Source organism: Lipotes vexillifer, unplaced genomic scaffold, assembly GCF_000442215.2.
Source record: "Lipotes vexillifer unplaced genomic scaffold, Lipotes_vexillifer_v1.1 scaffold153, whole genome shotgun sequence".
NCBI lineage: Eukaryota > Metazoa > Chordata > Mammalia > Artiodactyla > Lipotidae > Lipotes > Lipotes vexillifer.
Window position 1 is genome coordinate 5,022,711 of NW_006774670.1, and position 15,207 is coordinate 5,037,917.

Genomic DNA, 15,207 nt, shown 5'->3' on the forward strand with positions numbered 1-15,207 from the left:
GGGAAGAAAAAGCACTTTAAAACAAGTTCAGAACTTTTACTTTTTTTAAATTAAGCTTGAATTTGGATATGTTTTTCTTAAGCCCTTTTCTGTTTTAATTTAGACTCAAGGGCCTAGCAGGCAATTATTGCCAGGAAAACTAAACCCAAGTTATAAGTACCTTATGTTTGTAGAGTGCTTTAGAGTTGACAGAGCAGTTGCCCAGATCACACCTGTGAGGTGTGTGAGATTGCTATGTCACTATACAGTGTTGCCAAGCCTTGAGTTTTAAAGGGACAGAATTAGAACAGGAATCCAGGGCTCTCTCCCTGGTGGAGGGGCAGGGAATGGGATGCCATCAGATCCAAGAGTCAACTTGGGAGTTTCTGATAGTTATTTTAGGGTCCTCTCTTTTCATAGTTCAAGTACCTTATGTAAGGAGGGTGTTGAGTATTCTCCCTTTAGATGAATAAATGCTTTGTTCTCACAGGCACATGGGTTGGGGAGAAACAGAATGATGCACATGTGGTATCACTTGGACTTTTCAAATAAGGTGCATTAGAGAGATGCTTTCAGCAAATGCAAGGGGTCATTCCCCACCCTGTCCCACTGTCCTCTTTTAGGAACCGTGGCTGGGGTCAACCAGCCCCCTCTAACCCCAAGTACCTATCTCAGTGAAATCCTCAACAACTGGAATGTTAACTTTGCCTTCAATTTATGGCAGGGTTTGGAAGGTCCATCTTTTGTGACTCCTTTTAACTGAGAGGACTAAGCCAATTTCCTGATGCATTTGAACAGAATCACATGAGAGACCCCCACTACATTACTGGGTTTTTAGGACCGACAAACTGGAAAACAGCTTCTCAGTGTTTTCTTTTTTTAATTAATTAATTAATTATGGCTGTGTTGGGTCTTTGTTGCTGCACACGGGCTTTCTCTAGTTGCGGCGAGCGGGGGCTACTCTTCGTTGCGGTGCGCGGGCTTCTCGTTGCGGTGGTTTCTCTTATTGCAGAGCACGGGCTCTAGGTGAGCAGGCTCAGTAGTTGTGGTGTACAGGCTACTCCACGGCATGTGGGATCTTCCCAGACCAGGGCTCGAACCCATGTCCCCTGCCGTGGCAGGCAGATTCTTAACCTCTGTGCCACCAGCGAAGTCCCTTCTCAGTGTTTTCTGAAAGACAACTTGTTTTCCAAGGCAAGCCCTGGGTGTAGTTCCTTCTCTACATTTTCTGGTCTCCCCAGTAAATTTCAAGGGCTGAGAGGGAGGATAACCCATCAGGCCTTTTTTCTGACATCGCCAGAATAGCAGGAAGACATATGTTGTTATGAAGGACATGTGCATCATTTATTTTCTCTGTTGTCAGTGAGATGCAAAATAAGATCAGGCTCTTCTCAGAGGATGTATGCCAAGTCTGTCTGCCAGGGTGTGCTTTACCTGAATGTGCTTGTTTTTCACAGCCAGAGTCGGTGGCTTCCTCCCCACAGTTCAGCGATCCTCACCTGTATGTGTGGAATGTGACAGGCAACAGACTGTTGTACCGAGTGGAAGGAGTGAGGCTGAAAACACGACCAGCTCAATGCACGGATTTTGTCAGTGTCAAAAGACAACTTGAGATGTTGGCAAGAATGAAAGTCACCCACTACAGGTTTGCTCTGGACTGGCCGTCAATCCTTCCCACTGGCAACCTGTCCACGGTTAACCGACAGGCTCTGAGGTACTACAGGTGTGTGGTCAGTGAGGGACTAAAGCTCAACATCTCCTCAATGGTCACGTTGTACTATCCAACCCACGCCCACCTAGGCCTCCCCGCACCTCTGCTGCACAGCGGAGGGTGGCTGAACCGGTCAACGACCAAGGCCTTCCAGGACTATGCCGACCTGTGCTTCCAGGAGCTGGGGGACCTCGTGAAGCTCTGGATCACCATCAACGAGCCTAACCGGCTGAGTGACATCTACGACCGCTCTAGTAATGACACCTACTGGGCAGCCCACCACCTGATGATCGCCCACGCCCTGGCCTGGCACCTCTACGACCAGCAGTACAGGCCTGCCCAGCGTGGGGTTGTGTCGCTGTCTCTGCACTCGGACTGGGCCGAACCCGCCAATCCCTATGCGGACTCGCACTGGAAGGCGGCCGAGCGCTTCCTCCAGTTCGAAATCGCCTGGTTCGCAGAACCCCTCTTCAAGACCGGGGACTACCCGTTGGCCATGAGGGAGTACATCACCTCCAAGAATAGGCAAGGGCTCACGCGCTCCGCACTGCCTCAGTTCACCGAGGAGGAAAGGAGGCTGGTCAAGGGCACTGCAGACTTCTACGCCCTGAACCACTTCACCACCAGGTTCGTGATGCACGAGCGGCAGAACGGCAGCAGCTACGACGCGGACAGGGACATCCAGTTTCTGCAGGACATCACCTGCCTGAGCTCCCCCACCCGCCTGGCCGTGATACCCTGGGGAGAGCGCAAGGTGCTGAAGTGGATCCGGAGGAACTATGGAGACGTGGATGTTTACATCACGGCCAGTGGCATCGACGACCAGTCTCTGGAAAATGATGAACTCCGAAAATACTACTTAGAGAAATACATTCAGGAGGCTTTGAAAGGTGAGGTTCGGGGGCTATTTAAGATACAGTGAAGTATGACATTCCCAGATAATATGAACAGAAGAATGAGGGGAACAGGCTCGTTAATGACAGACAGTGTCAGCTCATTATGGGAAATTTGGAAAGTATAGAAAAATATTTTTTAAAACCTGAAATCTTACACCCCCGAAAAAAGTGCCTAGACTCGTGCTGACTAGATATCATTAATACAATTGAGCTCATACTATAATATAGTCTTGTAGCCAACTTTTTTCTTAATATCACATTATAAATGTGTTTATGTCATTAAAAGTTCCTTGTTAACATTATTTTAATGGTTGCTTAATATCTCATTATAGGGACATATCTCAGTGTACTTAGCTACCTCTCTAATGTTTGATACTTAGGTGTTTCTTTAACTACTAAAAAATAGGTATCTTTGTATATAAATTTTTGTCTTCATTTCTAATGATCTCCTTGGGATGGATTCTCCAACATGGAATTATTGGATCATATATTATAAACAGCAGTGTTTGAGAGTGCTTATCTCACATACTCCTCCCAGCATTGGTTAATATCACATTTTTTAAAAATATTTTTAAATGTTCATGATCAATTTGTTGAAGCTGCAAAAAGTTCCTAGAAATTTATTCATTTATTTGACAAATACTGAGTACCTAGTATGGGCAAAAACTGTTCTGGGCACTATGCCACCACTGAACAAAAATAAAGATTACTGTCCTTTATGGAGCCTATATTTTTCTGGAATAAGAGTCAACAAACAAGTATAAGATATAGCATGTCAGGGGTGAAAAGGTCTGTGAAGAAAAAACAGCAGAGAAGAGGGTGCCTCAGGGTGGGAGACAGGAGAGTCGTTACAATTCTAAATAGAGTGGCTAGGGAACTTCAAAGATCCTCAGAGAGAAGTGAGGCAGCAAACAGATAGTTAAGTGTTCCAGGAGCATGCCTGGCCTATCTGAGGATCAGGAAAGAGGTCAGGATAGTTAGAAAATAACGAGCAAGGGGGAAAGTGAAGATGAGGTCAAGGAGGTAAGGGAAGAGGCAAATCAGGTAGGGCTTAGTAGGCCATTGTAAGAACTGTGGCTCTGAGTGAAAGAGGAAGACGCTAGGAGGTTTTAAACAGAAGGGTGACATGCTCCAACTCACACTTTAAAAGAATTACTCTGGTGAATACACTGTAAAGGAGCAGTTGAAACTGGGAGAATTGCACTGGTCTGGGTAAGGGTAACAGTGGATTGGATCAGGCTATTAAGAGTGGAAATGGTGAGAAGCAGCCAGGTTCTGGATGTATTTTGAAGGTAGTCAAACAGGATTGGATGTGGGTATGAGAAGAAAGACGATTCCAACATTTTGGCTTAGGTAACTAAAAGGATGAGTGGCCATTTATCAGGTTGGGGAACAGGTTTTTGGAGATGAGTTGTTTGCTGTGCAAAGGTTAAGTTTGAGATGTCTCTTAGACGTCCAATTAGAGATGTCAAGTAGGCTAACAGATATGAACCTCAGATTCAGAGGAGAGGTCTGGGGCTGAGACACAAATTTGGGAATCAAGAGCAAATGGATGTATTTAAAACAATAAAGCTGAAGGAGATCACTAAGCAAGCAAGCATAGAGAAGAGGGCTGAGCCCTGAGAAACCAGTAAAAAAAAAAAAAAAGACTGAACAGGAGCCAATGCTGTAAAAGATAACTAGAGGATGTGCAATCAAGGGAGGTGGTTGTTTTTCCTTATTAAGATACCAAAGTGATAGCATATTTATATGGAAATAATCCAGTAGTGAGGGAAAATACATGAGAAAAGAGAAAGAACAATGGACTGATGTCCTTGAGTAGACAAGAGAATAAACTTAGTGAATGTGTAAGTGGAGAAGTCAGCTTCCTCCTGGAGCATGAATAGGTCATCCATAGTAACAGGAGAGAAAGCAGAATACCAGTGCAGATGCCAGTAGGTGGGTAGATGTGATTATAGGAGACTGAAGTTCTCCTGAGAGCTTTAGTTCAGCAGAAGTAGGGAGGAAGGTCATCACTTCAAAGCAAGGATGACAGAGTAGGGTCTATCAGTTTGAGGACAGAAAGGTGTGAAAAAGTTGAGGAGAGGGCTTCACTGGTGGCGCAGTGGTTAAGAATCCGCCTGCCAATGCAGGAGAGACTGCATCTTCCTGGTCCGGGAAGATCCCACATGCCACGGACCAACTAAGCCCATGTGCCACAGCTACTGCGCCTGTGCTCTAGAGCCTGCGAACCCCAACTACTGAAGCCCGCGTGCCTAGAGCTCGTGCTCCACAAGAGAAGCCACCGCAACGAGCACAGGCACCACAACGAAGAGTAGCCCCCACTCACCGCAACTAGAGAAAGCCCACGCGCAGCAACAACCCAACACAGCCAAAAATAAAAATAAATTTATTAAAAAAAAGTTGAGGAGAGCTAGAGTGAGTGGCTGGGGAAACCAAGTGTAGTTACTGGGCAGCACAAAGGGCACATGTGAGATTTAAAATCAGGCCCAATAGGCAAGATTTTTCTGCTTTTGACACTAGGAACAGAAGTAACAGTAAGTCCTTTGAGCTTCACGGCTCCAATTCTTAAATCTGCTTTTCCTCCAGGTGTTTTTGTATTATAGATCAAAGTTTTACTTCAAATTTCTTTTTAAAGTTATAGCATTACACATATTTTCATCTTAAGATCATAAAAGAATGTCAAAAAAACCTTTAATGAAAATCACATTTTATGGGCACGAGTTTCAGATTGTTTCAGTGAAAAACTAAATTCTTATTCAAAGATGTTGTATAGTCCACTTATGATTAATAATGTTCATTTCTGATATTTTTCAGCATACTTGATTGATAAAATCAAAATCAAAGGCTATTACGTATTCAAACTGACTGAAGAAAAATCTAGACCCAGATTTGGATTCTTCACATCTGATTTCAAAGCTAAATCCTCAATCCAGTTTTACAACGAACTGATCAGCAACAATGGCTTCCCTTCTAAGAACAGCAGTCCTAGATGCAGCCAGACTCAAAGAAACACAGAGTGTATTGTCTGCTTACTTCTTGTGCAGAAGAAACCGCTGATATTCTTTGGATGTTGTTTCTTCTCCACCCTGGTTCTACTTTTATCAATTACCGTTTTTCATAAGCGAAAGAGAAGAAAATTTTGGAAAGCAAAGAACTTACAACACATATTAAAAAAAGGCCATGAGAGTTCTTAGCTAAGCTGATCCTACCATATTTCTGTCTGCATGATGGAAAAGTTTAAAAATTCACTCCAGTTCCATATACTGGTAACTTACAGAAGATACACCTATACTGTAGAAAAACAACAGTTTTGAGATATTAGTGATAGCCAAGGTAATGACAATAGATGTCTCCACTGTGTGGTTCAAATTTTCCCTTATATGTTAACATCAATGAATTCAGTTCTTGGATCTAAGGTAAAGGCTTCCCTAGAAGGTAAGGTACGAGGATTATCTGATACATTGTTTCATGGAGTTTGATGAGCTGTTTCCTATCATTATTCCACAGTTTTTTTTCTAGGAATACCAATAGCTACTTATGATAAAAGAAATTGTTTTGAAAAAAGTGCAACTTTGTTTTGTTAAGACTCCATAGCAGAGATTTAACTCTTAACACAGGATAGTCAGTGATAAATTCTGTCACTTCTAACAAGGTGCTTTCCCCTTTGGTCAGGGTGTTTCTCAAATGCAAAGAAAAAATAGGGTAAGTAGTGCTTGTGTATAGCCAGTTACAGTATAGACTGTAGCACATCAATCCCTTAGTTTTTCTCAAAAATTAAATTAAGCACTCACAAAACATCTAATTTTATGAGGTCTTTTTTCCAGATGATTTTTAAAAAATAACATTTAATTTCCAAAACTCATTTCATGTTAAAGATCAGATGACTAAGATTAAAGAGAGGGCTCCCCTGGTGGCGCAGTGGTTGAGAGTCCGCCTGCCAATGCAGGGGACACGGGTTCATGCCCCGGTCCGGGAAGATCCGACATGCCACGGAGCGGCTGGGCCCGTGAGCCATGGCCGCTGAACCTGCGCGTCCAGAGCCTGTGCTCTGCAACGGGGGAGGCCACAACAGTAAGAGGCCTGCGTACCGCGCAAAAAAAAAAGAGCTAGACCCAACTGCCTGTGATGACAGGGAAGTCACTCAACCCCACCGTACACGTACAGCAACTTTAGACAAATTGACATTCTCTTCACTTGAATTTTCTGAGGTGACAAGATGTAGCATACTTAGGAAAATTAAAACATTCTAAAAAGACGAAAAGTTTTTAATTATTAAGTTACCAAAGGACCATTTATCCCATAAGACTTGCTCTCTCCCCTGAAGTGCTTCACTATTCTGACACATGCACACAGAGACCTCTCAAGGTGTAGACTGCAGCCATATCTGGACCTCTCAACTGTGTCTCTGGACACAATTCAGAACGTTGGTGGTCTGCTTAAGTGGAAACTATTCTTCCATTGCAACTTTTGAAACTAGGATTATGTAAATTCTTAAACCTGAGTTTGCAGTTTGACCTTCTTGAACTCTATGCTTAATACTCATTCACTGTATTCTCAATGTTGGAAGAAAACCTGAATCTAAACCCATTTATACACATTCTTTCTTTAAGTGAGTCAGTATTTAAATAACTAACCATTGTCTACTCTCCTGTAATTTTGACTTTAAGAGTCAAAGGAGGGACCTCCCTGGTGGTGAGCCTGCCTTCTAAAGCCCGCGTGCCTAGATCCTGTGCTCCGCAACAAGAGAAGCCACTGCAATGAGAAGCCCGAGCACCACAACAAAGAGTAGCCCCCGCCGCAACTAGAGAAAGCCCACGCGTAACAAAGACCCAATGCAGCCAAAAAATAAATTTTAAAAAACAGAGCACTCATTTTAAAAAAAAGACCAAATGCAGCCCAAAATAAGTAAATATAAATAAATCTAAAAAAGTCAAAGGAAAGCTTATTTCCTACATAACTGAGATACTAATTGATAACAGCATTAAGTTTCAAAGATACAAATAACAATTGGTCAATTCAAACAAACGCAAAAGTGATGAGACATCAATTTGCTATCTCTAGCTGGCCAAATTCAAATAGTAAAATTTGGCAGATGTGTTCTTCTATTCTCCTTGTTCCAACTGCACCCCTCCTTCAAACTTAGCAGATTTTAGGTTATGCTAAGGAATTTTTTGTATTTTCTTTTTGAGAACCACTTAGTTATTGGGCTTGAGGCCATACACAATTACAGTAACTAGTGAATTATTTTAATTTTACAGATTATCAGTTGAGCAACTCATCAACTCTTTAACCTCTAACGTCCAAGGTTTTGAAAAAGAAATGCATATTCAGTCATAGGAATAACAAAGCTTTAGAATTAAGATTTTGCTTTTACAGTCTCTACTTTGTGTTTTGAGTAAAGTATCTTGTATTCATTGTAACTCCACTAAACAGCATTATTTTATGTCTTTACATTTAGTGCTTAAGACTTATGACCCCCTTTTTTAAACTTGTTGCCTTGCCATAAATTCTTGCAAATAGTAAAGTCCCTAACCCAATGCTTACCTTCTTCCCTTTTTTTTGACCACGTGGGAATTATTTTACTTTTATTTCTTTTTAAACTTTCTTTTTGGCCACACCATATGGGAATTAGTTCCCCGACCAGGGATCAAACCCACCACCCCCTGAAGTGGAAGTGCAGCCTAACCACTGGTTTAAGCCATCATCGTACAAGTCCCTAGGTAAATATTTAAATCTGGCTCATGATCAATTATATTTACTATTCAGGTTTTTCTTAAACTCATTATAAAATCATAAAGGGTCAATTAGGAACTGTTGATAGCTTCTGACAGGGTAAGATCTTAAAATTTAAGCTTTTCTGAGACTTGGAAGAAAATCATCTTAAAATGTAGCTTGTGTTACTTTGTATATTGTTAAATTACTGTTGTATTCAATTTAACAAACCTTTCACTAAAAAGTCTGATACATAGGGAAATATCACAACTATGGTGTTTAAAGAGCCTCTGGAAAATGAGGTCAGTACATTGTGACTAGGTGTTTAATTCTCGATGTAATTTATTCCAAATAAACCGGTTTATGCTGATTATTTATATTCAACTAACAATCTGGTCAGTTTTAAGAACTGTGGAATGTGACTGGGTTTGGTGTTGTAACTGGGTTGTGCCCCAACACTGCCTCCCCCATCCTCCCAAACTGTGTGCCAACTGGGTAACTTACTCCTGAGTATGTTTTCTGATTATACAACGTGGACTCCTACACCTCAAAACTGAAAAAACACACATGTGCTTATCCACAGTAAACACAGAAAACGTGGAGGTCTTCCCTGGGGAGAACTAGACTTTCATTTACCACACCCAAGTTACTGAATGGAAATAACTCCTTAGCTACAACCAGACTGCAATAGTTATGCTGTGAAGGTCTCACACCACCCACTTCACTCTTGGATAGCATCACACTTACTCTCACAGCTGCTACTACCGCCTATATGCTGACACTCTTCAACAGTAACACCTCTCTATCCCTCTGCAATATTGCCACTTGGAAATTACTTCCTCAACCCTCAAATTCTGTCAACACCTTCCAAAACATCTTTCTAGTCCCATTACTATTGCTGAATCTGCATAACTTGAATCTCCCTGGCAATCTGGGAACCATTCACTCAGCAAACAGCTAAATGCCAGACATTTTCCCAGGTTCTTTACTTGGAATATCCCAGTGTAGAAAAGACCACATCCTCATGAAGGTCAGACTCTAGCAGGAAAAAAGCATACAATCAATACGTGACAAAGTAAACTATTAATATTACATTATAAATACGATGGACAAAAACAAGTGAAGCAGGGTAAGGGTATGCTAGGATGGGCATGAGGAATGAGCACAATTAATAGGAGGGTCAACGTAGGCTTCACCGAAAACACTGGACTATAGACTTCAAGACAACCTGTCACTCCAAAGGGAAAGACAACTTGAAGGCTTTAAGGCAGTGGTATTGAGGAGCAGGAAGGTCAGCTCAGCCAGTGTGGTCAAAAAGGTTATGAGGGAGTTTGAAAAATGCATTCTGGCTACTGCTGAGAACAGATGGGGGAGGGAGGAGCAAGGGTGGATCAGTTTAAAGGGTTTTGGCTTCATCTTCTAATTGTGAAAAATTTCAAACTTTATGCAAATAGGAATAGTATAATGAATCCCCATCATTCAGCTTCAACAAATATCAATGTACTGAAACCCCAGACCTGGAACCCCATCCATGCCTACCCCAAACCTCATCTAAAATATTTCAAAGCAAAACTTGCATTTACAATTTCATCCATTTCTTAAACACTTAACCACTGTTATCAAACCAAAGATTATTAACTCAATATAAAAATTAATTTCATTTATCTAAATGAAGATCTTTTAAGATGCTTATGCTCCAAATGGGTTTTATTTTTCCTTGCTTAGGCCCTAAACATACCTTACTTTGAAGGCACAGCCCACAGATTTTTCTAACAGACTAGACACACGGGATGTTAGAGAAATCAAACTTGAATGTTAAGTTTTGCCTGAGATATCAGAAAGTTGGAGTTTCTATCAAGGAAGAGATTTAGAGACAATCCTATTGAGTTAAGTTAGTCTAGTACGGTAGTGCATCTAAAGCATGACACATTGAATGAAGAGACTACGGAAGGGATGTTAAAATTTTTTTAGATATCAAGGACTAGGACATAGAAGTAAATGGCTGAAATTACGCTAAAACAGAACCTTGGGCCACAGCAACAATGTTTATCATGAAAATAAATTAACTCCATCTTGTAATTCTTATTGTATTACTTCTGTATACTGTATTACTGTATTACTTCTCAGCTGCTTTTTCACACAAGGTTACTGCGACTCAGGCACTTGCCCTCACAAATATTCAAATTTGTGCCTCTCCGAAATTACACATACCTTCAGGACATCTCCCAAAGTTCTTCATCCAATAATGAACAACCACAGTGTTGCCAGTCACTGATACCCATATTCCTCTTGCCTGAAATACCCTTGCTATTCCTTCAAACCACTTCTCCCATTAAGTCTTACTAAAAAAAAAAAAAAAACCCCATTCCTTCTGTTATTGTTCTTAGCACACTAGAATTTACTTAGCTGCTTACTGGCCAAATAGTTGGAAAGGGTAATCAATTTAAGAAAAAGTCCCAAGTCAAAAGAGCTTTTATTCATTTTTAAAATATCACATGAGCCTGGCCTCTTGTGGTTTCTGTAACTGGATCACTGTAAAAAGAAATGAAAATGTCAGTAAATCTCCATCAATATCTTTGCCCAGAAAAGTTCTACTCTGAATCATCTAAAACATACTTTAAAATTATGACTTACTGGTTCATAATAAAAATGTGTCAATTCTCTTATTCTGCCAAATTTACTGTGTTCCAGAATGCAGGTCTCCATTTTCTACCTTTGCTACACCTCCAGTTTAAGTCTCTTAATCAATTAAGACCCCCAACTAAAGCAGTTAATAAAATTTATATGGACATTACAAGAACCTACCTCAGATCTTATTCATCAGCCTGCTGAACTGTTCCTTTTTCAGAAACATAGATACCATCCAAAAATTTTCTGATATCCTTGTTTTTTACTGTTGTGGCTTGCTGAATCAAAGCAGCTGTAAGAGTGAAAAAGATAAGGCAATTATTTTATCAGCCAAACCCAAATCATAAACAAGTATTTTATGTTATATACTTAAAATCCAAGTATCTTTGGGGTAGTTTATTAGAGTCCCACAATTTAAAAAAACTCACCAATCTTTTTGTCTATTTCATTGTTCTTTCTCTCTCCTTCCCCGTAATTTTTTTAATTTACAGTTACTTATGTTTGATTGCTCTATTAGAGGTATAACAAATTAAACTTCAGTCCTTTTGTCCCTATTAATATCCAATGTACTTAAGAGTCTTTTCTTTTGTGCCTTCACATGTTTAATTGTTTTTCTGTACACAGAGTTCCTAGGTCTGTTTTTAACTGACTGACCAGTGTCTTTACAAACTCCCCATGGAACACTGTAAGTAAAATAAACGGATGAAAAAAAAAGAAAAACGCTCACTAAAAGAACATATACCACATATTCAACCACAAGATTTAGGTAAGATTTTATGGGCGTAATCAGGCACAGTAAACATACAAACCTGAATTTGACACAAGTTCAATGTCATTTCCTTCAAGAATCAACTCATCTTTCTGGGCTTGAGATACTGAACAAGCAACACCTAAAAAGGTAAGAGAGCATGTGCATAGTGTCAACGTAAGATAAGATTTGTAGCATTATTTAAAATATTTAAATTAAGTAGCAATTTATTCCATTTAAAATTCCACACACCAAAAGAATTGTTTTGTAACAGAATCTGTATTATCTGGGCCAATCTTGTATTCCTGCTTGAATGCATCTGTCCCAGGCTGATTACAGACTATGATTCAATTAAGGAGTATGAGAAAAAGGTATTCAGCTAGTAGGATTCAGCTGTACAAAGATTTGTATGCAGTCTTACTTCTACTGTATATTTGGTAACCCTCAAAGCTCATTTTTCACCTAAGGGTTCTCATTAAGTATTGCTGACCATAGCAACTATCATGTAATATTTCTGTAGAGCCATTAATTGGTACAATCCCTTCTTCCCACCCCCGCAATTCAACGGAATCAAAAAGCATCAAGAGCACTAAGTTTTAAAACTTTCTAATGCTTCAGTGTTAACTATGCATCAGACAAGAACTATTTTTAAAACACATTTCAATTTCAAGTCATTTAATTATGAGATGTTCCCAATTTTACAGATGAGTAAAATGAGCTACATAGAGGTAATCTGCCCAAGGTTGACAGTGAGAGCTGAGACCTGAAACTAGGAAATCTAGGTATTAACCTCTTTTCAAATGGTCTTTTTTTGGATTTCAGTTTGCAAAACCAATCACAGCTCCCATGGCCTGCAAACTACCCCAAATGTAAGCCTTCAGGAACCCACAACTGGTATAAATATGATACAAAGCCATAATCAAACTGGATTAATTCTGAAATAAATCTGGTCTTATTTATAGCTAACCCAAAATACCAGCCTTCACAAGTAGAAAGAAAATTTCTAAACCATACCTGGCCTCATCCGAACCCTGCGGATGTATTTTTCACCCAAAAAATTTCGGATTTCAACAAGAGAACCATTCTCCTGAATAACAACGTTGATGGGGAAGTGAGCATACACAGACCTCATCTTGTAACGGAAGCCCTAGGTTAAATAAACAAAATAAACAAACTATTAGCAATGCTGAGAAATTTGAAAGATAGGATTTCCAGTTTTTCTCTGAAAACCAAGTAGGAGTTGCCCTTTTATAGGGAACATTTACATATTTGTCAAGGCTGTCTCCCTCCCTGCACCTAGAAAAGGATGACCAAATCTCTAGAAATTATCAATGGAGACTTAGAGGAAAATTTCCTCCTTCCAGACAAAAGAAACTGAAACAGTTCTCACGCAGCATTCCTTGTCAAGGTTTTATCAAATGTATCACCTATACCAAGCCTTACAACAATTTTACACAAAAACATGTGTTTCTGTGTCTCCTCACTGGACTGTGAAGCTCCTTAAGGAAGCATGTATTTTACCACCTGCTATGCCCACAGTAAATAATGCTAGTTTCCCATTAAAGGAGAACCCCAAAGCCCTTCATCTTGGACATCAAGCTAACATACTGAGTTACTAAGGTACGCCAGATTCCAAGAACTGATGACACCAAGACAGGCCCCCCGCCCTCAAGGAACCTAACCTGGTCTGTTTTTAAGGAAATGGACAGAGAGCTCAGAAATTAGGTCCACCTTTTTCTATCCCTACAAGAGGTCCTGGTGGTGACAGGGATAAAACAAGAAACCAAAGCCTACCCTGTATGTTACATTTTATATATATAAAAAAAATGCACCCCAAAGATGAGTCCTATTTTGTGTGGAAAAAACACCATCAGCATACTATTAAGACCATCTGGTCTTTACTCTTATTTATCACTCAATCTTTACTCACATCACTTAATCCTAAAACCCAGGAATACCTATTAAACACATTTGCCAAGATCACTTTTCCCCACGTACTTAATAAGTACACATAACTAAGTTACATACATAATCTATTCTCTGCAGCAGACATTTATGTTGCATACATAAATCACAGCTGAGAAACCTCCCCTTCCAAAACAAAGTAGTCTGGTTAACCTGCTTACCAGTGTAACACCCTTGATCATGTTCTGTACATGACTACAGATAGTGCGAACAGTGGCCAGTTCCTTCCTATTCCCCCACCATTTGTCAACCCGGAGCTGTAACAGGACAAAAACTTTAGAAAATTCTTTCTGGTAGTAAGTAGGCTTGGAAAGAAGTCCATTTATTCACAGTTAAGTACTCTAGATTCTAGTATTTGCCCAAATTAAAACACGATTTTCAAGGAAAAATTAAACCACAAAGCCCTCAATTAACATGTTTGTTACTGTACATTACAGGTACCCTACTATTTCACAAAGGAATGACAACCCTGAACACAAGTTTTGTACAAGCTGCATCAAACTTCACTCCTGAAAAACTAAAATAACAGGTTTAAAAGATCTACTGCTGCATTCCTAAGATTCTTACAAAACAAACTACTAGTATTGATCTTTTATAACCCACTCTGTTCAGAATCTCGTTTTCCAATTTCACTGAAGCAACAACACCGAAACTAGTTACGCTTCTGGTCACCAAATTTTAAGTTAAAACACTGAACCTCAATTCCATAATTTTAAAAGCAACCCAATTTGATGCCCTAAATCACAACCTTCCAAACAAGCAACTGAAGCGTCAAAAAACAAAAACTCACCCTCTTCTTTTTCTTCCCAAGGAGACTGAGTTCTACATTTATGTGATTGAAGTCCCTCCGCAGGGTGCCTCTGGGGCCCTTCACAATAACTGTGCGTCCCTTCAGAGTAATGTCGACTAGGAGAGAACGTATTCGTGAGGTCTTGGAACAAGATATAGAGCGTGTAGTAAAGATGTAAGAAAAATGCAAGCACCAAGTCTCGTACCATTTTCTGGAATGTCGACAGTCTGATTGCTGAGAATGGTCTTCATTCTGAAACACAAACACTTTGGGTAAGAAGGCCGCAGAGGACCTGTTTTCGACCAAACTACGATGCACGGAGCTCCACTCCTACCGGAGACCGCAGGCAAAAATCCCGGGAAGGATACGGGATGACCAGCAGGGAGAGCGGCTCCCACTACGCTCTGGCCTGGAAGGAGCAGCTCCTCTGCAGCTGTTATAAGCCCAACGTGCCAACTCCCGCTCAGCGCAACCCTGGGACTCCCATCAAGCCGGCGCCTTCCCGGCAAGGCTGAGGAGCGGGAGTAGGCCTAAAAGCCCAGCACAGGGCTCGAATGCCATCACCACCAAACTCATACGGCGTTCAATGCGTGGGGAAACAACCAAAATAGGGTTTCCGAGGGACAGACTGGCGCCGCTGGCTTTCCCTGAGCCGATGGCTTCAGATTCCCAAGGCCCACCGATTACAGTATCCAACCTCACCTCGCAGTAGATGCGGCAAAGAGAGAGCGTCTTTCGTCATCACGTTCTTATAGGCCGTAGTACTGCGTATGGC

At 40.7% G+C, this 15,207-nt stretch overlaps 2 protein-coding genes across 2 annotated transcripts in view; one reads left to right on the forward strand and one right to left on the reverse strand.

The window, feature by feature from the left end:
- Positions 1 to 5,783, forward strand: part of KLB (klotho beta) — a 34,416-nt gene extending 28,633 nt beyond the window's left edge. Inside the window, 2 exon segments of the mRNA XM_007449430.1 lie at positions 1,437 to 2,580; positions 5,404 to 5,783. Coding sequence (XP_007449492.1) covers positions 1,437 to 2,580; positions 5,404 to 5,783 — 1,524 coding nt within the window.
- A 5,323-nt stretch (positions 5,784 to 11,106) lies between these two features.
- Positions 11,107 to 15,180, reverse strand: RPL9 (ribosomal protein L9). The gene is made up of 7 exons (XM_007449417.1): positions 15,135 to 15,180; positions 14,638 to 14,684; positions 14,433 to 14,548; positions 13,804 to 13,899; positions 12,692 to 12,824; positions 11,739 to 11,819; positions 11,107 to 11,221 (listed from the first exon to the last, which is right to left on the reverse strand). The coding sequence occupies exons 2-7, from the start codon at positions 14,681 to 14,683 to the stop codon at positions 11,115 to 11,117; spliced, it is 579 nt and encodes a 192-aa protein (XP_007449479.1). The 5' UTR covers position 14,684; positions 15,135 to 15,180; the 3' UTR covers positions 11,107 to 11,114.
- Positions 15,181 to 15,207: the final 27 nt, after the last annotated feature.

Bases quoted from the DNA above. Each gene is read 5' to 3' on its own strand.
- RPL9 (XM_007449417.1), bottom strand. From the start codon at position 14,683: ATGAAGACCATTCTCAGCAATCAGACTGTCGACATTCCAGAAAATG. The intron at 12,825-13,803 runs GTAAGCAGGTTA...TATTTAACCTAG, and splicing joins TGATCAAGGGTGTTACACTG to GGCTTCCGTTACAAGATGAG. The intron at 11,820-12,691 runs GTATGGTTTAGA...TTACCTTTTTAG, and splicing joins CAGGGTTCGGATGAGGCCAG to GTGTTGCTTGTTCAGTATCT.